This window comes from Chelonoidis abingdonii, chromosome 20 (genome assembly GCF_003597395.2).
Source record: "Chelonoidis abingdonii isolate Lonesome George chromosome 20, CheloAbing_2.0, whole genome shotgun sequence".
Classification (NCBI taxonomy): Eukaryota; Metazoa; Chordata; order Testudines; family Testudinidae; genus Chelonoidis; species Chelonoidis abingdonii.
The window spans coordinates 19,785,959-19,809,400 of NC_133788.1; the positions used below are offsets into that span (position 1 = coordinate 19,785,959).

Consider the following 23,442-nt stretch of genomic DNA (forward strand, 5'->3'; position numbering starts at 1 on the left):
ATTCATCAAGTGATGTCCTATAGACACCATATGACTTATCAGCAGACCTCTGTCGCTGGAGCTAATGGAGGGATCGATAATACTAGTAAGTTGTCATCCCCTATGGAAGGCAGCCTGGCCTAGAGCACTAGACTGGGACGTAGGAAATCTGGATTCTGCTATCAGCTCTGCCACTGGCCTGCTGGTGACTTTGAGAAGTGACTTCTCTTCTCTGTCTCTGTCTCCCCATCTATAAAATGGGGATAATGATATTGACCTCCCTTTTGTAAAACAATTGGGGACTTACTGATGAAAAATACTGTATAAGAACTAGATACTGTTATGTGGATTACACCAGAGGGGGATGACACACACTTTCCCATTGGATTTCACAGATACTTGCTGACAGAAGAGAAATGGGGAGTCTCAGGAATCTTGAGTTCCATTATGGGCTTCCTAAGAAGTCTAGTGGGCAAAGACTTCTGCCAGTCTCCGCCAAGCTTGTCCCCTCTAACCTTTCCCTGTACCAATCCTGGCTCTGTGTCATTCTTTTTGTGTACCCAGTCCTCTGTCTGCCACTTGGGCTTCTCATCTAAGTCCCAGTCGTCTTGCCTAATCAGTCCCAGTTGTCACCTCTCACTTCTTCATCAAGTCTGTCTCTTCCCAGTGTCTTCGTTCTCCCTACTTGGACTCCTCTTCCAGTCTGTCTTCCATCCATAGCTCCTTCCCTTTCTCTCTTTGCCCAGCAAGTCCCAGGTCTCCTTCTGTACCCCAACTTCTTGTCAGAGTGTCTCTCTAGCTCTTTTGCAGTTTCTTTCTCATTCTGGTCTTCCCCCCCAGCTGTTCATTTTTTCTCTTCTCTCCTCATCCCTCCAGTCTCACCAGGCTCCCTGTCCCAATCTACGGCTTTCCCTGCCCCTAGGTTCATCTTTTGTCTCCTCTGCATTCAACTCAGCTGCCTTCTGCCTCTGCTCTACCTTGGTCCAGCAGAGGAGTCATTTAGAGGAGAGGAGACTGGCTCCCTGCTCTCACTTAAAGCCTAGCTCCTCCCTGGCTCAAAGTATCCAGGATCAGCAGTTGTAGGGGAAGTGCTTCTGAGCCTCTGTAGTCCTGAGGTGGAGCACAATTTAATGTGGTCGAAACGTGTTTTTTCCTTAGCCTCATTCTCAGAAATGACTGAAATTTTCTAGTAAAATTCAGCCTGAGGCAAGTGAAAAACTTCAGCCAAATTGTTAAAGTTTGGCAAAGTTATAATAAGCAACAGAAAACAGGGTTTTACAGTGAGAAGTATTATGCAGCCTTAATAGGGGTTGCTACCTGTTGCACCTATAATATGTGTGCTTAATTGTTTGCAGGATTGAGGCCTAAACTAGTTGTTGGGTCTGTGTGTACGCACCCATCCATTACCTGAAACTGTTTTGGGAAGTTGGGAGGAGGAGGAGAAGGTTTTGTTTTCCGAGAGGAATTTCTCTTGTACAGAGTCTGATATCTGTCACTGAAATAGAAGAAATATCCAATGTGAATGACATTTCTTACGAAATCACATTGAAGTGCAGCATTCAAACCACCGAGACATTGGCTCTACATGAATGTTGGAACATGAACCACTAAGTTTTGCCTTTCTCCAATCCTCCAGTTTGGTCAATGCTTTAAGGCAGCTCTGGGTACTATTTAAACTGTGTATGAAGTAAAAATTTTCCTATAGTTTACTGATTTGAATACAGCAACAGCTATACCTTAAAGTCAGGGTCAACCCTGTATGTGACATTGTCAAAAGGTATAAAAATGCTGTTTTTAAACAATGGTGTGTTATGACACATTGTCAAACCCCAGGAAATTCAAGATAAGACTAACACTTCATCTTTGGCTTACACCATTGAGGGAGAAGGCCTTGCCATACTACTGATTTTGTTGTAATCTCAGTGCTACTTAACGTAACTCTTTAGTGAGTCTGGGTTAGCTAGTTTTCAATATACAGATTAGAAAACACAACTTCATTTTGCTTCAGCCCCCAAAATAAGAGTTTTGGAATTCTGCTCTCTAGTATTTCAGATAACAAAATATTTAATATTAGAAGTCCTCATTACATTTTGTGAGAGAGGAAAAAGGGTTGTAATACTCTCAAGCTTAAAAATCTACCACTCATTTTTATAGCCTTCTTTATACACACATTTAATATGAAAAATCAATTCTACGCTATGTAGAAGCACTTGACAAACTATTTCTGTTTACACTTGTTTGAGCTACTGACATGCAAGAAGAATAGGAATTGTAACTTCCAAGTTTTCTATTGTGAGATACAGCTTAACACCCAGATACTACAGTCATATGCACACTTTCTAAATGTGTGTTGATTTCTACCTCAGTTCACGCTATGGTAGTTGTTTTTAGTCATGGCATGGTTTAAGTTCATTTAATGTTCCTGTTCTGACTGAGGCTGTAGGAAATTGTGTATTGAAATTCTGAATTTATTTTCTACAATAACAGATGCTTTTAATAATTGTACCTCCTAATTTCTTTTTGAGGATGGAAATGGAGTTGTACGTGGTTACTACTTGTCTGTGTTTCTAGAGCTCTCAGCTGGATTGCCAGAAACATCTAAGTAAGGAAATGTCTGTTTACGCTTCTTTTATGTCTCTCACCCAGAGAGTTTAAAGAGCTTTACAAAAGTGTATTCAGCCTCATGGCTCTACTAGGACCTGATCCAAAGCTCGCTGAAGCAGATGAAGATTCCTATTGACTTCACCGGGCTTTGGATCAGGCTCCTCGTCCCATTTTACAAGTAGATAAGATGAGGCACAGAGGTTAAGTGGGTCTGCAGAAGGCAACAAAAAAGTCAGTAACAGAGCTGTCAGTAGAACCCAGGTCTCAGCTTCCAGTCCTGTGCTTGGTCAGCTAGACCACTCTGACTCTAAGGCAGTGGTTCCCAACCTTTTTGTGACCAGTAGCACATTCATGTTTTCAGAAGTGTGTGGCGGGTGCCAATAATTTTTCAAGGTTTATTTTATATTTGTTCATTAAATAATATGAAAACATCCTATTTAATATTACATAATATATGAATCCAGAGAGAAGCCACGAGGACAGAGAACACCGGCGCCCACAGCCCTGGAGTTCTCTGTCCCCGGCAGGCGCGAGACCGTGGCTTCTCTACCCTGCTGGGTACTAGGCGGGCCCTGTGCCTGCCGGGAACAGAGAACACAGCGCCCGCAGCCTGAGTTCTCTGTCCTCCTCAGGCATGGGGCTGTGGCTTCTCTCCCCTGCTGGGCACTAGGTGGGTGCACATAAATGCCCCGGCGGGCGCCATGATGCCCACAGGCACCACATTGGGGACCAGTGCTCTAAGGCAAAGAGTTCAGCTGAGAGAGATGCTATAAAATGACCATTATACAGTACTTTAGCCCTCAAACCCATGTTATAACTGCCAGTACTATAACCTTGCCCCTTCCACAGTTGCTCCAAAAAATGTTGTTTATGTGCCTGGCTCCAAAATATGTCTAAATTTCTCAAGACTCTCTTTAGTGTAATAGGACACTTTCTGCAGCGTTTAACTTCTCAGAATATTTTCTGGTTCTGTTTAAAACTTAGAATGTAACTGCTGACTGGAGGTATAGAGGCAGTTTTAGCTGCTGGAGAAGCAGGAACATGTGGGTCTGAATCTCTGCTTAAAATTCCTTTGCCTATGAAAGACTGACTTGCCAGGCTTAGAAAGCACAATTTGATAATTGAGTGACATGCTCTGATTGAGGAGAGGAAAGAATTAAAACTAAGTAATGTGCTGGGCCTGCTCTGGAGGGATATGTTAATAGTGACTTTGAAGGGATTTCAGACTGACAAATGAGTGGAGAGCCTTTCAGGTGAGGAAGAGGAGTTCAGGCATAATTTTAGATTTGAGGTCCTCAGGAGTTTTAAGGAGAGGATTCTAGGCCTAATTGGAGAGAGGCTTTTCATAAAATGGCACAGCATTCATGCTAGCACGTGAGAATGAAACGAGATACTGGCCGATGTTAGCAGACTTTAATAAGCAAAACGTAATGCAAGCTTTTAAAAATCCCTAGTCTTCCACACATCCAGAGCAATAAGCTGCATTACAAGGCAGGGCTTGCCTCTTCACATTAAGACCACTTTATAACACTTAGTATTAGAGCAGGGGCAGGCAAACTTTTTGGCCTGAGGGTTGCGTCGGGTTTCAGAAGGTGTATGGAGGACTGGTTGGGAGGGGGGTCATTTGTTCCACCCCCACCTCCCCCGGGACTCCTGCCCCTGGAACCTCCATCCCTCTCTGCCCCCCACTACACCATCCAACTCCTCCTCTCATTCCTGATTGCCCCCCCGGGACCCCTGCCCCCATTCAACNCCCCCCTGAACTCCCCTGCCTCCTATCTGACGACACCCCACACACACTCCCTGCCCCCTTATCGTACTGCCTGGAGCACTGGTGGCCGGCAGTGCTACAGCCACACACCATGCAGCACAGAGCACTGGCTCTGTAGCTGTGCTGCCTCAAGAGCTCACAGCCCTGCTGCCTAGAGCATTGTGGTGGGGCAAGCTGAGGCTGTGTCCCTTCTTAATTCACTTGTTCAGTTCTATTTAAGAAGCCTGTCTTCATCTTACAGCCCAGCTACAGTCAAATCATATTGCACTTATTTCCCACGTAGAATAGATTGGCAGATGCACAGAGCTTTGACTTCAGATTTTATCAGCCCTGACAGAGTTAGCCCTTGGCACCAGGAGCCTAGAGCGACTGCTGTGAAGCTGTAATGCAGAATGCATTAGAGCTTAGCATTGAGAGAAATCCTGATCTGTGGCATTAAACTGCTGTAGTTTATAAATACACAGTAGTCCTTTAGCCTGTCTTAAAAAGTAGCATTTGTTGCCTGTAAGCTCAGCCTTATACCTTTACCTCTTTAAATGTGTATCTTACCCAAAAAAGCCATCAACATGCTGTTCACTTTCCACTCTAGATTCTTTTCATGCTGAATCACCTTTTTAATTGGAAATCCTATTTCTTTTTAAAATATGATGCTTGTAGTAACTTAACTTGACCTCAAACAAATGTAACATATGCATTTTTCTTATACTGAAATCTGGTGATGTTTGTTACTGTTCCAACTAATTTCATTTTGTCCATGTTTAGGTATGAGTACCGTGTGGAGATGGTTCACCAGTCCACCAATGATCCTGCTAAAAATATAATTCGAGAGTTTGCCTCTGACTTTGAAGTTGGAGAATGCTGGGGTTATAACAGATTCTTTCGATTGGACTTGCTTGCCAATGAAGGGTACCTGAACAGACAAAATGACACTGTAATTCTTAGGTAAGAGAGATCGTTGGCTGTATCTACAAACCTGTTTTCTGTGGCATTTTTTAATAAAAGTGCTATAGTTATTATCAAAGTAGGAAATAATTAAAATTAGATTAATTTAAAAAACATTATGGAATGCTCTGTCATAAAAGGAAAGGATTTTTTGTTCTCATGATCTTTAAAGGAGTGTTTGTTTAGGAGAGGAAGTGGGAAAGATTTACGTGCATAGATTCCTTTGAGATGAAGCAGTCATTGCAAAAACTACACTTGACACTAATATGCCTGTGTTGGGCATGCATAGATAGAGAATTAAAAATTATTTCAGGAAAATTTTGCATGTGTTTTCAAAGGGGATTAATAATGCATTCCATCCCCCTTTTGGGTATTGTCATTGAGATTTGTGGAACTTTGAGAAAGGAGGGTGTGGAAGAGTGTTTATAATGGTATTGAAGCTAACTTCGTTAGTGGAAATTTCAGAATTATGGCTAAATATAGATATCCTGCACTTCTACTTCAAGTTGGGTTTTTAAAATATCACTTGTGATTTGTCTATTCTGGTATTTCAGAATTCTGTATTATAGAATATCTGCAAAAGTGCACAGGAATTAATTTCTCATCAGGCTTAAGCTTAATTTTATCACCTGGTTTTAAGCATTGAATTATTTTAGGTGGGACTTCTCAAGCATTTAAAATATTTCATTTTTGTGGCTTTCTAAAGGTTCCAGGTGCGTTCACCTACCTTCTTCCAAAAGTGCCGGGACCAACACTGGTACATTACTCAGTTGGAAGCTGCTCAGACAAGCTACATCCAACAAATAAACAACCTTAAAGAGGTAAGTGTGAGGTCTGAGGTTTGATGTTTGAATTTGGCATTAAAATACACATGGATTTAAATCTTTGATTATATTGGCCATTGACCAGTAAGTTTGCTTCACTGTCAGGTTTATTTGGATACCCAATGCTATTTTTAGAGTGCTGATGGTGCTGGATTTTGTTTCCAGTTAGTTTCAATGTCTTTCATCTTAATCTGTTTAAATCTGTGAAATGCTGTTGCTTCTTGTAATTTGTTCTTAACAAATTTTCTTTGGTGTATACTTACTTGTCTGTTGTTTTTTTTTTAATTTATTTAAGAGACTTGCAATTGAGCTTTCCCGTACCCAAAAATCACGAGGCATGTCGCCTCCAGACACTCATCTTAGCCCCCAGAATGATGATGGTCCAGAAACAAGACCAAAGAAATCTGGACCGAATCCTGAAGTACTACTTGAGAGTGTCACCACTCCAGCATTAGCAAGAGATGCCAAGGATGATGAAGAGGAGAAAATCCGGCATGAAGATTTTAATGTAGGAATTTTCTTCTGTTTCATTTTAAATTTTTATTTTATTTTATAATCCATTGTACTGTTACAGGAAAATTATAGAAGCATGTGTGTTGTGTGTTAGATGAACTATTCTCTACAAGTGCAGAACTAGTGGATAATGAGGGGAAAGGATACAGACTTTTAGGGAGCAGCAAAAAATTGTTTAAGGAGAGAAAAATTCCAAAGGCATGGTAAGCAAATCAGAGAATCTAGCTATCTAAAATGGTACTGTCAGGCAGGCATTTTATCTACTTGTTTTGCACTTTCAGACCCTCCTCAGCTCCTGGGTGATATTACTGACATCTGGTTTTGCTTTCTCTGTTTAGAATAATATAATATATGGAGATATACCTATCTCACTGAACTGGAAAAGACCTTGAAAGGTCATCAGGTCCAGCCCCCTGCCTTCACTAGCAGGACCAAGTACTGTCCCTGACAGAGCTTTTTCCCCAGATCCTAAATGGGCCCCCTCAAGGACTGAACTCACAACCCTGAGTTTAGCAGTCCAGTGCTCAAACCACTGAGCACCCAAATACTTAAGATAAAATTTCTGCTGTACAGAAATTCTCATGTTTTGTTGCTCCAGTATGAGCTCTCAGATGGTGATCTGGATGTAGACCTTGCTGGAGAAGATGAGGTAAACCACCTAGATGGCAGCAGCTCCTCTGCTAGTTCAACAGCTACTAGTAACACTGAAGAGAATGATATTGATGAAGAGACTATGTGAGTGACTGCAAAAACTTACCCAGAATTGTTATCCTCTTGGCCTAATGTCAGTTCCCATCAGAATAGAATCAATTTACTTTGTATATCACAATGTCTTTGATTGATGTGTGACAGCTCAGAGGCCAAAACCTGGCCCAGAAATGACACCTATAGTAGTGTGGTAGAAATGCAAGATGCCAAATCTGCAAGCAATTTTTTACTGGTTTATTTCCAGTGTGTTGGCTTATTCGGTTTAACATGTTGTCCTTGACTAACAATGTCATGTAAGGCTCTTCTCAAGAGATTATTTAGCTCTGATCCTACAATAATTTACCATTGTGATACCCTACGCAAGTACAAGTGCTGTTTAGAAGTAGAGCACTTTGACTTTAGACTATTTAAATACTGAAAAGTTGAAGAACACTATCAGATCCACATATTTAACATACTATTCAAGATACATATTCTTGTAATGAATATAGAAGGCTTGCAGAATCAGGTTCTAAAATTCCATCTCTTGGAAACATGTCAGATTTTAAGATGATTGGTTTCACAGTCAAGTGATGATGCATTTTGACTTGTTAGTTTCTGCAGTTTGGAAGCTACAAAACTGTAGTGAGATGTTTAGTTTTTCTGTTGTTGACAAATCTTGCAATGCCTAGTTGGAGGTGATGGTCTGATTTTTCTTCGCACCAAGGTCTGGAGAAAATGATGTGGAATATAATAGTAATATGGAGCTAGAAGAAGGAGATCTCCAGGACGATGCTGCTGCTGGAGCATCAGGTACAGAAAGAAACATTCACAATCAAACTAACTGTAATTTGTCAGGTTTCCTCCCCTGTTCTTTTCAGTGCCACATCAGAGGCAATATTGAACTGCATATTCTAGAGGCATTTTCTATTTTTGAAAATGCTGCGTCATGTACTGTAAACTAATTATTGCAGTAGAATGCCAGCTTCCCACTGGTTAGAAAAAAACTGGAGGGGCCTTCTACTGAACATCCTTAAGAAAAAATGTCAATTTGAAGTTTCTCTGGGAGCCTGGATTTTAAGATGTTTACTTTATACTGGAATGGAAACCAGCAAATGTGTCTTTGCTTCTACTCTACTGCTGTCACCATGGTTTCTGACCGCTTGACACATTACTTTAGATTTTGCTACACTGTTGTTAATCAAGTTTTAATTAAATGAGGGGCCTGAAATGTATGAATCTTTAAATATGGAGCAGGAAATAAATTAAAATATAAATAATTAAGTGGTACTCCATAAGATCACTTGCAGCATAAAGGTGACTGCAAGTCAAAATCTTAACACATTTTTACCAGGATTTCTAAAATGACTGAATCTACCTTTAAATGCACTCATGATGCCAGTGCCCACATATCACACCACATAACTGCAACATAGGTCTATTGGCAATCTTTAAGGAATGCTGATCTTCATATCCTTGCTCTTTTTTCCCCTTTCAGTATAAACCTGTTGTGCCTTAGATCCAGTCTCTGTCATAACACAGGCAAATTTATGCCTTTCTTCAAAACATTTCTTGTCAGGCACTTGAGAAGCCTGACTAATTTATTTAACTATAGCATTAATCAGTTAAGAATAGGAGTGGAAATGGGGGTGTAATGTCTACAGAATACAGTGTTATCTAAGGTTCTCTTCTCATGTCATTTTAGTGTATTTGTAAATCTTGATGCAAAGAATGTGTGTAAACCATTCACTTTAAAAGGAGCCTCTCACTTTTAATTGCTAATAGTGCTTTTTTACTCTCAGTACTGATAATGCTGGTTTTGGTCACCTGCTTTGGAAGGAAGTCTTATTGGGCTGTCTTATCTAATTTCCCAGATGGGACTTGAGACACAGTGGCTGGGTCTCAGATCTCTTATAGGATTGCTAAACACTATGTAATAACATTTCATAGCTCAAAGTAAGGCTTAATTGAAGATCTCCCTAGATCAATAAAGAAACTCCTCAGTTTTATGTTAGTGGGTTGTTCTTTTCCTAAATCTGCAAATCAGTAGGAACAGTTAATGTTCTTTGTATTTTATGAAGTCAAATTCTATTGATTTTTCTATTTTAGGGGCTATTAGTTTTTTTATCAGTGTACTTTGTTTTTCTTCAGTGCTTTTAGAATTCGTACTTCCTTGTAACAAGGTTGCTTTTCCTTAGGTTATTTGGAGTGCTTTTAAGATTTCCATCCTTACTATATCAGTGATTTTTCAGCTGCTCTTTTGTGAAATACTGAAACCTAACACATGCAGACAGACATGGTGTATATGTACTTTTTCCTATGGTGCTCTCTCTTTCAGGTAGTAACCATGGCTATGCCAATGCAAGTGGCAGATCTTCAAGGCGGGGAGGAAGTACTTTAGGCTCAGCAGCCAGCAGCAGTTTACTAGACATAGATCCCTTAATTTTAATGCATTTATTGGACCTAAAAGACAGGAATGGGATGGAAAATCTGTGGGGTCTACAGCCACGTCCCCCTGCCTCACTTCTGCAGAACAGAGGTAAATGGTGCATTTATATACAACTCTTCCATGTATTCCTGTGACAAAGTTAGATGCACATCCAATCGAAGTAATTTGTTAGAGATTTATTTAAGAACATAAGAATGACCATCCTGGCTCAGACCAATGGTTCATCTAGCCCAGTATCATGTCTTCTGACAGTGACTGATACCAGGTGCTTCAGAGGGAATGAACAGGTAATCATTCCCTGTTGCCCATTTCCCAGCTTCTAGTAAATAGAGGCTTGGGACACTTCAGGGCATCATTTTGCATCCCTGCCCATCCTGGCTAATAGCTATCAATGGACCTATCCTCCATGAATTTATCTAGTTCTTTTTTGAACCCTGTTATAATCTTGGCCTGTGGCAACATCCCATGGCAAAGAGCTCCACACGTTGACTGTGTTGTGTGAAGAAATAATTCCTTTTGTTTGTTTTAAACCTGCTGCCTATTTCATTTGGTGACCCTTCATCCTTGTTTTATGAGAAGTAAATAACACTTCCATATTTACTTTCTCTACATCAGTTATGATTTTATAGACCGCTATCATATCCCTGTTTAGTCGTTTCTTTTCCAAGCTGAAAAGTCCCAGTCTTATTAATCTGTACCTTTCCCAATTCCAATATATCTTTTTTGAGCTGGGGCAACCAGATCTTCATGCAATATTCAAGATGTGGGCGTACCATGGATTTATATAGAGGCAGTATGATATTTTCTGTTGTCTCATGTATTCCTTTCCTAATGATTCTCAACACTGTTAGCTTTTTTGACAGCCACTGCTGGTTGTGTGGATGTTTTCAGAGAACTATTCTCAATGACTGTGTTTCTATTAGCTTTGTCTGCATTGCCCATCATGAAGAGGGACTGAGGAAAGGCCAGTAGATTCTGTCAATAGCTGTTGCTGTATTTTCATAATTTCATAGTAGTCACTGTGTGCACCAAACTACAAAGTAGTCTTTGGCTTAATAGCTGCTTTCAGACTTAAAACTGCAGATGAGTATGGAGTCCAAAAAAAATTCTGTGTGGGGGCAGGGACAGTATCTGTCTCTGTTTAAAGATAACTCTGTGGGGGGGGGGGGGGGTGCTGCCTGAAGAATAGTTCTAACTCCATGCACATCTTGTGTAGCTATCTTGGTATCTGTGAAGAGATATTGTTATCTAGTACTTTGCAGTATTAGATCAGTGCCAGATAAATAATGGATTTCCACCTGGAAGGGATTAAGGTACAATAGACATAAACAGAACAAAACACAATATACACAGAGTAGGGAATGGCTATTTCATCTTCCAAACTTTTAGCTGTTGCTGAAAGTGGAGCTACTGAAAGAGTTATGTATGATAGTGGAGAGGCTGTTTCAGACATTTTGAGGTGGCATGGAAGAAAGCACTCAAGAAAGCAGGCACAGGACACAAGTGGCAACATCAGGTGGATTGTAAAGCCAGGAAGGAAGTGTAAGAGAAGTTGAGGGCAGTGATCATGAAGGAGGGCTTGAAAAGTGAGGAAAGGGCACTTGAAAAATAGGAGAGGCTGATGCAGAAACTCATGGAGAAAGAAACATGTATAGAATGACCAAAAGGAAGAAAATAGTGGTCAGTTTCTGTGCTGGTACTTATTAAATAACTTTGTTAGTATTTTGCATAAAATGTATTTGAGTTATAGTGTTAGGCTGATGTACCCTAACCTTAATTTTGTGTGAACCAAAGGAAAGGTAGATAGCAAGCTGTAAATGTAATTCTGTCACACTAATTATTGTTGAAGGTCATATGTTCCTCTCCTTTGTTAGTGAAGAATCAGTAAATTGAATCAAACCTCATAAACAGATTTAGCGGAGTTAACGTTTGTGTGGGGCTAATTGGCCCACAGCCACAATATCTTATTTCAGGTCACTTTGAAACAACCATTTGGTGGCTTAATAGAGCAGAAGAGAAATAATAGTCCATCTGGTACAGATATATGCTCTTTCTCTTGACATGACGATGACGACATTTGCACTGGCCAATCTAAAGATAGGAAGTAAATGGTTTGCATTTTGATGTTAACGTTCAAATTTAGTTGTCTTGTAAAATTCATGCAGTGGCAAGCAGGGTTATTCAGTCAGTTCTTGTTGCATGTCCTACTTGCAGTTGGTCTCTCTGGAAATACAAAATACAAGTTCAGAGTTATATCATCCCTCCTGCCGGAAAACTGCATGATGATTCTGCTTAGTTTCTTTGGATTCTTCTAATTGCAGTGGTGGAGTAGTTTGTAAAAGCCCCTGCAAAAAAAAATGGAGGGAGGTTTCACCTCTCCCTCCCCAGTGCTCTCAGGAGCTCCCCTGCCATAGGCTGCCATTAAGGACTCCTCTTAAAGGGATGCTCTCCATTGTAGAGGAGACTCTGCAGGAAAGCCTTTCTAATACATTCCCAGATCTAAAGAAGAGCTATGTGTAGCTTGACAGCTTGTACTTTCCACCAACAGAAGTTGATCAGTAGAAGATATTATCTCACCTACTTTCTGTCACAAGCTATTATAATGTGCCTCTGTATTTCACTCCGGGGTTGGTAGGGAAATATTGTGCATCCTTGTGTCCCTGCTCTCACCTTCTTCCATACTACAGGACCCTGACCCTGCCAAATGATCATGAATCCACAGACAGATTCCTCTGTGTCCTTTCACTTGGGCGCAGACAGATATGTATATGGAGCATCCACTGCACTTGCAGATCTGCGGGACATGATCTGCTCCCTAAATGTTTGTGTTCTGTAGATGCGAAGAAGTGGGAACACTAAAACATCCTTCCAAAGGATAGTGACCAACAATCTCATGAGCTATTAGCTGTTCAGTAGCCTCTCTAATCCATTCAGAGTAGGAAGTGATGCTGAGGTCTCTGTTTACTACTTAAGGGATAGATGACCATGTTGATAGTCTTGGTAGAGATCCAGATTTGGATGGCCCATAAAAACCAAACTTGGCTTCCTCCTGCCCTCTTGCAAAATGCAGATGAGGTATATTGGCAGGAGACTCTGTAGGGCAAATCCCTGTTGCTGTTTGTGCCACACCTGTTCTGCAGATCAATGGAAAAAAGTCTTTGGTCTCTGATGTGAGCTCTCACTGCAAATTTGTTTAATGAAGGGGTCAAGGTCTGATTCCCACTTTGAACTTTAGCGTCCAGAAAGTGGGGACCTGCATGTACCCCTCAACTTAATTCCTAGCTTAGATCTGATAACGCTGCCACCAACCAAAATATAGTGTTTGGTACACTTTCTGTCCCCCAAAAACCTTCCCTGGGGAACTCTGAGATATACACTGATCCAAACTCCTTGGATCCTAAAACAGAGGAATTAACCTTTCCCTCCCCCTTTTCTCCCCCCACCACTCCCTGGTGAGTTCAGACCCAGTCCCCTTGGGTCTTACACAAGGACAAAATCAATCAGGTTCTTAAAAAGAAAAGCTTTTAATTAAAGAAAGAAAAAGTAAAAATTATCTCTGTAAAATCAAGATGGAAAATGTTTACAGGGTCTCAGCTTTACATAGACCAGAGGGACTCCCTCCCCCCTAGCCTAAGTATAAGTTACAGCAAACAGAGGTAAAATATCCTTCCAGCAAAATACACATTTGAAAATCAAGGAAACAAATATAAAGACTAATTCGCCTCCTATGTAGTACTTACTATTTAGAACATTATAGACTGTTTCAGAAGGATTGGAGAAAACTGGTTGCACGTCTGGCTCCTCTTAATCCCAAGAGAGAACAAACAACCCAAAAAACACAAACAAAGACTTCCCTCCGCCAAGATTTGAAAGTATCTTGTCTCCCAATTAGTCCTTTGGTCAGGTGTCAGCCAGGTTCACTGAGCTTGTTAACCCTTTACAGGTAAAAGAGACATTAACCCTTAACTATCTGTTTATGACAGAAGGAAAGTGTCTCTTCTTAGATTAAAAAGGTTTTCATAATGATATAGCCCTTGATCTAACTTCCAAACTGCAAAGAGTATAAAGACAGTGTAGGGGTAAATAAGTCCTATGCAGTGTAGTCTGCTTTAAAAAACAAAACAAAACAAAACAAAAAAACCCTGAAGATTGGACAAAAGAAGCAGTTTAAAGTGGCCGGTGAGCTACAGGTGATGCAAGGTTGCGTACTGGCAAGACTCTGCCTTGACAGAACTAGAGAGACCAGGTGAAGGCATTGAAGAGATGGGATGAACTTGCACTGTTGGCAGTATGACCCAGACTGAGGCCTCCACGATAGTGTTGTGGTGGGTAGGGTTTCTGTTTCCTTCAGCCACTTATTGCATTTGGTGTGGTCTTTCTGTGTTGCTGAGATCCTTAGATACCTGACTTTGTTCCTGTACCTTGTTCAATCACCATGTTGGACCAAGGCTTTTTTATTTCCAGAGCTTGCTAAGTTTTGCCTCCGAGGGACTCAGAAGCCATTGGGGTATAGCTCTGAGCCAGTTGAATTTGCAATGAGATGCTTAGACATTCTGAAAATGTAACAAATAGCCAAGATTTCCAAGTTGATCTAATTCTGGCTAATTAACATAAAGGCTCATCTTAGAACTGATCTGGGGCAGCAAGGAACCTAAGGGACTTCCTTTACTTCAAATTCCTCCTCTGAATCGTCAGTTAATATGAAATGATTATAAAATTATTGTTATATCCAAGAAATGCACTTGCCAGCAAACTGATGAGCAGGTGAACTCAAACTTGTCCAGAGATGTGAAAGGCTCTCTGTCGCCATGACTGGCATACTAAGGGAAAGCAAAGCACCCAGCATGAAAGAACCTCTGTCCACTGTTCCCACTGAGGTGGAGAGAGCTGCTGAGGGCAGATGCCCTATGTCACTATAGCCCAGAAGAAGGGGATGGAGTTTTGATTATGTTTAGATGAAATGGGATCATTCTGCATTGGGCATCTATTTCTCTTTCACATACTAGAGTAACTACAGAGGGCACTGTGTACACAACTAGTCTGAAACTTCTTTGAGCGTGTCTGCACTAGACAAATTGGTGTTAGCAGTCTTATATGGGGTGGTGAGGGTCCTGATTCATATTATTGCATGTTGTCTTTTTTGCCATTGTGAACAGGAAAACACTGCGCTATTCCCATTTTTTCAGGCAGTCTTTTAACACTAAAATTGTTCCCTAACACTGTCCTGTTTTCCCATCTGCACTAGCAATGAAAAGTAACATGGATTTCTCCCTACCCTCAAGGAAAACAGTACTATCACTGATTCTTTGCTCTTATCATGTAGGCAGCCTTGTGTCTCTTGCTATGTTAAAGGGATCGTCAGGACAGATCTGATAAAAGGGAAGCATTTAAAAATCTGAAACAAATAGAAATGTTCCAAGATTTTTAAGATATTTATGGAAACGGTTGCAAATACTACAAGAGGATGTTTGTTAAACTAAGACCTTGCAGCAGTTTGCTAGTGCATGGGAACTTGGATGTGAAATTGACACATCCTCTACAAACCCTTCCAGTCTTAATAATGAAAGAGTTTAAGGGAAAAAAAATACTGATGGAGGTTACAAACATTTTTAACCTTCATGTTCTTTTAACCTTTTCCTTGTAAAGCATCATCATACTCTCTAAAAGACCGAGACCAGCGGAGGCACCAGGCAATGTGGCGTGTGCCACCTGACTTAAAGATGCTGAAGAGACTCAAAACTCAGATGGCTGAAGTTCGAAGCAAAATGTCTGATGTAAAAAACCAGCTGTCAGAAGTAAGAAGCAGCAATGGCTCTTGTGAAGGGCAACCCAGCTTCCTCCCTGGTGATCAGGGGCCTTTGGCTGCCTGTGGAACAGAAAGCTGCAGCAAGTTACAAGAAATAGGAATGGAGTTGCTGACAAAATCATCAATTACAAGCTGTTACATAAAGAGTTGTAAGTGTGGTATGGGGGAGGGGAAGGCTTAAAGCTGTCACTTCTCTAGATGGCAATTGTGTAGACGGATACTGTATCTAGGTGTCTAGGAATAAAAATACTCAGCCTTTTTATAATTTAAACTTTATAGCTGAGTTTATTTATAGTAAATATCTTTTGAGAAGCAGAAACATGAAACTTGTGTTTATTGACAAATGGCTTCTCTAGAAACTGGTTCTAATGTTTTCAGCAAGCGCATTATAGTTATTAATAATATTTCAGAATGTGATAAGAATCTTTGAACCCCACGGCAGATGTTATTTATCTAATTTCATGTTGACCTTATGGGTAGGTAGCATGAAGTTTAATCCTCTGTAAAGACAATTTTTGGTGGCAAAGGTTACCTGCAGACTATATGCAGATCACCTCTAAACTTTCTCAAGTTTGTTACTAAAATGTGACCAACCTTGCAAAAATCCAAGCAATCTCATAGAGCACCAGAGTGAGTAATTTCTTCTCATTGTATGAGAATCTTCTTCTTCCAGTGTGTGTGTCAGTGTGAATTCCACAGTAGGTGCTTGTGTGTGAGGTTGGAGTCTTTTGAATAGCATTGTCTCTCACACGTCCCCGTCCCTCTTTATGCTCTCATACAAAGCCCTAAAGGCCAGGGCAGCCAAAACTCTCCTTCAATTCCCTCTTATTGCTCATGGCAGCAAGATGGAACCTAACAACTGTCTGACCTGGTAGTTCTTAACTCCGACTAAAGTTCTCAAAATGCTTCATAAATCTTCAGAACTCTTCTGATCTACTGGTATACGACCTTTGTGAACCCCTTTGACCCATCTGGATTGAATACTGACTGCCAGACACTTCTGTACGCTCCCTTCGTGTACAAGAATTCTCAACATGGTGGATTTGAAACCTGTGGGCTTCAAGCTTGCACATTTTGTGATGGACTCTTTCCTCTGAAAGATGGACATAGCAGGTGCCTCTTCTGTTTAGGAGAGTCACATATACCGAGTAGATGTTTGGTATGCATATCTTTGATCACAAGATTGTATAAGTCACGTGGCCTGGGGTTGAAACTTCATCTCCTGGAGCCATCTATGAAGGCCTCTTCAGATCCTGAGGAGATGGCTCCAGAGTCCTGACAGCAGACAAACAGACTTCATCAAGCAGCTGTCTAGCAGACAGACAACTCCAAAGACCAGTGGAGAGATGACGACACCAAGAAAAGACCTGGCATCAGTACCAGTCCCCCCAGCACTGAAGCAGACTCCGCCTGTGTTGCAGATGTTGGCACTAAAGCAGACACAGTGACACTGAAGTCTGGTACTGAAGTCTAGCACCAAAAGGGGCCATTCTAGACAGGAGCAGAGGCTCCACACAGTGCTCAGAGCCTTCCTACAAGGATAAACTACATAAAATTTCTGGAGACAAATCCACAAAGTCCTGCATGGCTCTGAGGGCTGATGAGTTGCCTGTGCACAAAGGAAAACTCCTCCAGCACCAACTCAAGATTGGGTGTCGCACTGCTCAGCAATGATGCCTATAGTAGATGAGCCTCTGGATGAGCTAGGTCTGTAACCATTACTGAGGCACCTGCTGATACCGATATAGACCCTGGTACCAAGAGCGCCATCCACATTTCTCTGTACTGCCCATATAGGTGGTCTGTTCATCCTCTCCATCACCAGTGCATACATTCTCAATCTTCTTAAGCAGAGAGCCCCCTCCTCTACAATCTGTGATCAATATCCCAAAGGGGCCTGCCTGTACTCCCTACAGGACCTAACTACTCTCCCATAGGAACAGCACTGGACTAGTCAATATCAAGCTAGCTAGTGACATCTCCATGACATGCCAGCATCACCCTGTTGGGCTTGCTGGGGGTTGCCATATCAGTTGCTCGGAGCATGCTGGAGAGCAGAAGTGATCACTTCCCTATCAGCTTTCTGCCAGACCACAGGGAGGGCCATCAAGAACACCCAGATCTGGGGGCTGAGGAACACCAGTGTCCTGCTTTACCACCAAAAGACTTCTCATCCTCGTTGCCTGCTGAAGTGGTGTCTTCAGCATAACTTTTAAATTTTCCAGGAGCGCCTTTTGAGAATTTCAGACACTCTAGGGAGGGCTGCATTGAAGAAATATTGTAAGTTTGATATTTTTGACAACTGTGAGTCCAATCATAGAAGATTAGGGTTGGAAGGGACCTCAGAAGGTCATCTAGTCCAACCCCCTGCTCAGAGCAGGACCAATCCCCAGACAGATTTTTACCCCAGTTCTCTAGATGGCCCCCTCAAGGATTGAACTCACAACCCTGGGTTTAGCAGCCCAATGCTCAAACCACTGAGCTATCCTTCCCCCCCTTAGAATTGCTCTTCCCATAAATGAGGGACAGCTTGACCTGGCTAAAACCTTGTGGCAGATGCTGGCCCCTGTACCAAGTAGAGAAGCAGTATTAGATTCCGTACGCAGGTTTTGAGTTCTCTATGCCCACCCCAATCCAGGTTCCTTTGTTGAAGATCTAATTTATACTTGGGATTTTATCTTTGAGCCACTATCAGATTGTTCAGTACATCATATCCTTAAGTTGGTTTTCTTGGTAGCTATCACTTCTGCATGGAGGGTCAGCGCACTTCAAGCCCTTACTTCTTGGACCTCCTTATGGATCCTTTATAGAGAGAAGGTGATTCTGAATTCATCTGTAATGTGGTTTGGGAGTTTCATCTAAATCAATCAATTAACCTACCAGTTTCCTTTTTGAAACCATTCAGCACAAGGTGAGAGAAAGATAGTATTCTGGATTTTTCCAGAGCATTACTCTATTACATTGATAAGACTAAAGCTTTCAGATGCTCTCTCCCACTTTCCATGAGTGTAGCTAGCTTGTCAAAAGGCTCTGAGTGGATCTCACTCTGCAGTTCCACCTGTTAAACTACTAGCGGACCTCTCCCTTCAGTTGTCAAGTTGCGTTGCACCAGGACACAGGCAGTGTCATCAGCCTGCTTCAGAAATGTGCCCAAATCTGAATCTGTAAAGCAGTGATGTGGAGCCAACCCATTGACTTTTGTGGAAGAATGAACCCTTTATGTGGCAGCTAGGTCTGGTGCTAAGTTTGGGAGAGCAGTACATCAATCCTTTTTACCAATGCAGCTGATGCTTCTTACTCTCACCATCAAAGGAGAGTACAGCTTGCCAGTCACTTACAGTGGAAAAAGCACTAATACATACTTGAAGAAGCGAAAACAATTTCTTACTCTGTAGTAACTGTGTTTCTTTGAGATGCTGTAGTTAGTATGAATTCCGTGACCTACCCTCCATCTCTGCTTTTGGAGTCCTCATGTAGCATGGGCTTTAAATTGTGAGGGACCTGAGGGAGAGTTGGGGACTACTCTGCCTTCTACGTGCTCACGCCAGGAACACAAGGAGACTTGGGCCGCATGTGTGGCCTCAACAGACACTGCTCTTGAAAAGACTCTGATCTTGTGCACACATACAGTGGGTTCTCACTAACAATCCCATCTTGAAGGATTAAGGTAATCATTCCTGATGTGGTCTCAGGAGCATGATTGATTAAGCGAGTGACTTCTTCCCAACATACCTTCACAACAGGAATAAAATGTAATGAAAACCTTGAAGGTATTTGAGAGATTCGGAGAGAAGGGGACAATATGGTGGCCCCGAGAATAAAGGGGAAGAGAATGTCTAGTGCCGTTGCATCAGTTAGCTCCGCTTCAGGCCAACATAAAGATGGGATGATGCAGAGAATTGACTGGATGCCTAGGCAGTACATTCACATCCCTTTAAATTAAATATCTTTGTAGTCACAAGTAAGAAAAGTAATTCGCCCAAAATTACTCGTTCTGGAGCAGCAGGGAGCCTGTCTCTTCGAAGAGCAATGGACTGTGGGGACAATAATCTTCGCTCAAAGGGAGACTGTCAGACTTCTTCTGAAGGTAAACCTGAAATGTGGGAGTGCTTTAAATATGCTTTGGAATGCATCGGGGAAGAAGCTTCTTAACAGCATATCCTTGCTCATAAAGTTCCCATCTTTCATTAAACTTTGTACATAAACCAGATGCTGTATGCATCTGACGAAGTGGGTATTCACCCACGAAAGCTCATGCTCCAAAACGTCTGTTAGTCTGTAAGGTGCCACAAGACACTCTGCTGCTTTTACAGATCCAGACTAACACGGCTACCCCTCTGATACTTGAAAGCAGATACTATTTCCCCTAAACATGATTAACATTATTGCACCAATACAGACCTTTGAGAACCTGTTATATCATCTTACTAAGCCTTTGTGTCTAGCGTTCATGCTCGGTGTTCCTGGGACTTCCATTTTCTAACAATAACCTGCCTATCTTTAAATAGTTGTAATACCCTAAATTGGTGTTTGTAGTATCTTGTACTTAATTACCACGTTACAAGCAAGTTTCTGCTGTATCTTACCAAGCAGGACTTAAATTCTGAGTTCTGTTTCCTCTAAAGGAAATACAAGAAAATTCTGCTTAAGTCCTGGTGCGACTTACTCCCGCACCATGTGGTAATAGAATTTGACATTATGGCCACCAGGAAACCTCTTAACAGTTTTTTTTAGTGCAGCTCTACCAGTGATAGCAACAGTGAAAACTGTAATGCAGCAGTTCTCCAATTGACAATTGCAAATGGATGGGGGGGCGTGGGAGGGCGGTTTATGGTTCATGCTAATAGGAGTGGGATCCCAGGGAGAGGTCCCAGAATGGAAAGAGATTGAGAACTGCTGCTCTCATGTATGCACATGGGAGCAAAATCATCTATGTACTCTGAACTGTACAGTTTTCACCATTGCTATCCCAGGGAGTGCTGCACCAGTGCAGAGAAACACCTCTATATTTTCCCTATGTAGACCAGCCACATAGATGGATCTCTATTAAAAAACAGATCTGTATTAGTGCACCTGCGGAATTGCTAACATATGAGAAACTAATTTTCATAGTTCACATAAATCCAAAAGGTTAATCTATACTGGGAAATCTTGTAAGTGCTTTTCTGAACCTGTGCTACCAAAAGTGGAAGCTGTAGGTGAGAGGATATATGTTTCTGGAAAGCACACATTAAGTGACCCTAATAGCAAACGCTGCTCAGATGGTGACTTGAAAAATTTGAGATGTTTCATAAGTGCCAATTATCTTCACCTTTTCTCTTCTTAGGATGCATAGGAAGCTCAAAGTCTGGCAGTAGGCATGGCTCTCCCAGGTCCCTGACTAATAGTAATGCTCCTGATGTACTGCCTAAGCCAGAGGAAAGGGAGTGCGAAGACTCAGATTCTGATGTGGGCATTTCTGCTTTAAATGGCTTAACAACTATGGAGAAGACAAGAAAAGCTGTCGCTCTGGGGTAAATGCTTTTCTCATTGAATTATAAATGGATCATTCAAAACTGCTAAAATCAAGCCTTTTATGTATCAAGGAACATAAATTACTTCGAAGTCATTCACATTTTTCTCCTGCTTCCTTTGGACATCCAGCTTTGGCCCATAAGTGAATTGTATGGCCTCATTTTTCTATGTAAAGAACTTTTGAGGGTCATAACAGCTCATTTTAACTAAAGCTGAAGCATCAATAGCTGTAGTCTGCCCATTTAGATTTGCCTATTTAGACTTGCAAGTCAGACTTCTGTCCGTTTTTCTAATATTTCCTACTTTAATGTTCTATCCACAAGGATTTTACATCTAGTTTCCTTATATCGGAGAGGATATTTCACTGAGAATCCACCGTTCCTTTCTTTTCCTCACTTCTGATTTTTCTGTGCTTCTCCAAATACAGTTTAATTACATATGCGTAGTAGTAGTTTTGAAGTATGCAATCAGGTTTTTCTAAATAGCAGGCCAATGAATGGTGGGGTGAGCTCTCTTGGTTCTTTTGTGCATCCAGACAGTTACGTTGAATTCTGTGCTTGCTTTCAGTCATTGATATGAGGCAATAGTATGAAAGGGTAGCTTTAAGAAAACTTAAATGTACATGCTGTGTAGAGGTACAAACTCCAGATGCTGAATGTGACATAGCATTGTGGGTCAGGGGAGGATATGTTCTTTGGAGAGCATCAGTTATGTACTTTCAGATCTCAAAATGGAACCCTGTAAATATTCCAAATAATTTCAAAATTGGAAGTTCTCAGAAGCATAGGAGAGGTTCCCTGATGCTAAACTGAATGTAGCACTAGGAGGAGAAGCTGCCACCATGCTTGGGTTTAATGCTTTAGGTTCTAATGCTGTTTTTTCTTCCAACCCCATTTTAAGGTTAAATTCTAAAGGATGTCATACAGAAGGAACACAACTAACTGATCAAGAGAACCACTCAGAAACTGGGGAGCTACAGGCCATTCTCTCTGAAGGCACCTCAGCAGAGGCAGAGGAAGGTAAAGGCAAGATCAAAGAAAATAAATGCTCAAATAGTGTAGTGACACTTTAAAACAGAGGTAGTTGTTTGTTTTTTGTCAAGGTCCAGACTCCAGAGAAGATGATAAAAAAATAAATAAATGATAAGTAGTAAATGATAAGAAGTAAATAAAAAGGTTGTAGAGGTTCAAAAGCGTCTGCGGTCTGGATTGGGCCCACTGCTTATTGACAACCCCTTAACAACAAGAGTATTTCTGTAAACTAGGTAAAAATCTGTTTACTTGGAGGGCTGAACTTGTGTTGCAACATTTGATAGATTTATAATGAACAAAAGGACGACTCAAGTGTATGACAGAGAGGTGTGATGGAATTCAGAGAGCACAGAGAAACTTTCAAAGAGCTTTTTCTTAGTTTACGTTTCTGGTTTATTTTTCTACCTCTGGATGCTTATTTTCATCTTAAGACTTAGTTTTAGAGATGAGGTTTGGCAAATTACTAATTTAAAAGATGGATTGCACTTGTGTTCCTGTTAAAATACAGCAAGAGACCTTATTTGGGTATAAGGCTTCTGCTTGGAGGGATAAGTCTGGTGGTGACTGGGACCAAGTCTGCACTGGACACCTCTTAAGTCTAGTTTAAATTGGGTTTTGCAGTAAGCAAGGTCCACTAATTCCTCTGAAAATCAGAAGAAATCTCACAGTTGTTGAAAACTGGGTCTTCAGCGGCATTTTGGGGTGGGGGGTGGGGGTGTTCCACTCCAGGTGTTCAGCAGCAGGGAGTCCTTTGGTGCCATGGAAGACCCAGAGTGGGACACTCACCCCCCCCCGCCGAAGCCCCAGACCACTGCCAGGTATTCAAATTGGGCCCCGCAGTTCATAAAGCTGGCCCTGTGAAAATGCATTCCTGTCTCTTTCACCTTGTCTTTCCATGCTGGAGAAAATATTGTTAGCTTTCTTATTGATACTCCTGCAGAAGTGTGTTTCATATCTTGCTAAAACTCTGCTGCCTTCCACCCCTGTGCTAATTTGAATTTCAATGACTGATGAATTATAGCTCAAAGCCTATATTAAGGTGCCAGCATCCATCTCTATCTGCAGTGTGCAATACTGTGTAGGTGTTGGCATTTGCAGAAGGTTTCTCAGTGACATAAAACTGAATTTCTTCTTAGTCACTGCAGCGTGATCATGATGTGTTCCTGCAGTTCTCCTGTTACAGGAGGAAGCATTAAGGGGGGGGGGGGAAATAAGTAAAATATTTCATTGTTAAAACCCCAGGAAACAAATATTACAATTTATTTCCTTTCACAAAGGAAAAATTGCAGTAGCATAACCATTTGTTTTCAGGTAACTAGGAT

At 41.4% G+C, this 23,442-nt stretch overlaps 1 protein-coding gene across 1 annotated transcript in view; it reads left to right on the forward strand.

Moving 5' to 3' along the window:
* TRIM37 (tripartite motif containing 37) overlaps nt 1-23,442 on the forward strand; it is a 49,706-nt gene that overhangs the window by 21,881 nt on the left and 4,383 nt on the right. Inside the window, exons 11-22 of the mRNA XM_032784924.2 lie at nt 1,616-1,643; nt 2,505-2,581; nt 5,117-5,296; nt 6,003-6,117; nt 6,416-6,628; nt 7,232-7,368; nt 8,048-8,133; nt 9,659-9,859; nt 15,416-15,724; nt 19,531-19,662; nt 20,902-21,088; nt 21,990-22,108. Of these exons, the coding sequence (XP_032640815.1) occupies nt 1,616-1,643; nt 2,505-2,581; nt 5,117-5,296; nt 6,003-6,117; nt 6,416-6,628; nt 7,232-7,368; nt 8,048-8,133; nt 9,659-9,859; nt 15,416-15,724; nt 19,531-19,662; nt 20,902-21,088; nt 21,990-22,108 (1,784 nt within the window). The remainder of the gene's footprint in view (nt 1-1,615; nt 1,644-2,504; nt 2,582-5,116; nt 5,297-6,002; nt 6,118-6,415; nt 6,629-7,231; nt 7,369-8,047; nt 8,134-9,658; nt 9,860-15,415; nt 15,725-19,530; nt 19,663-20,901; nt 21,089-21,989; nt 22,109-23,442) is intronic.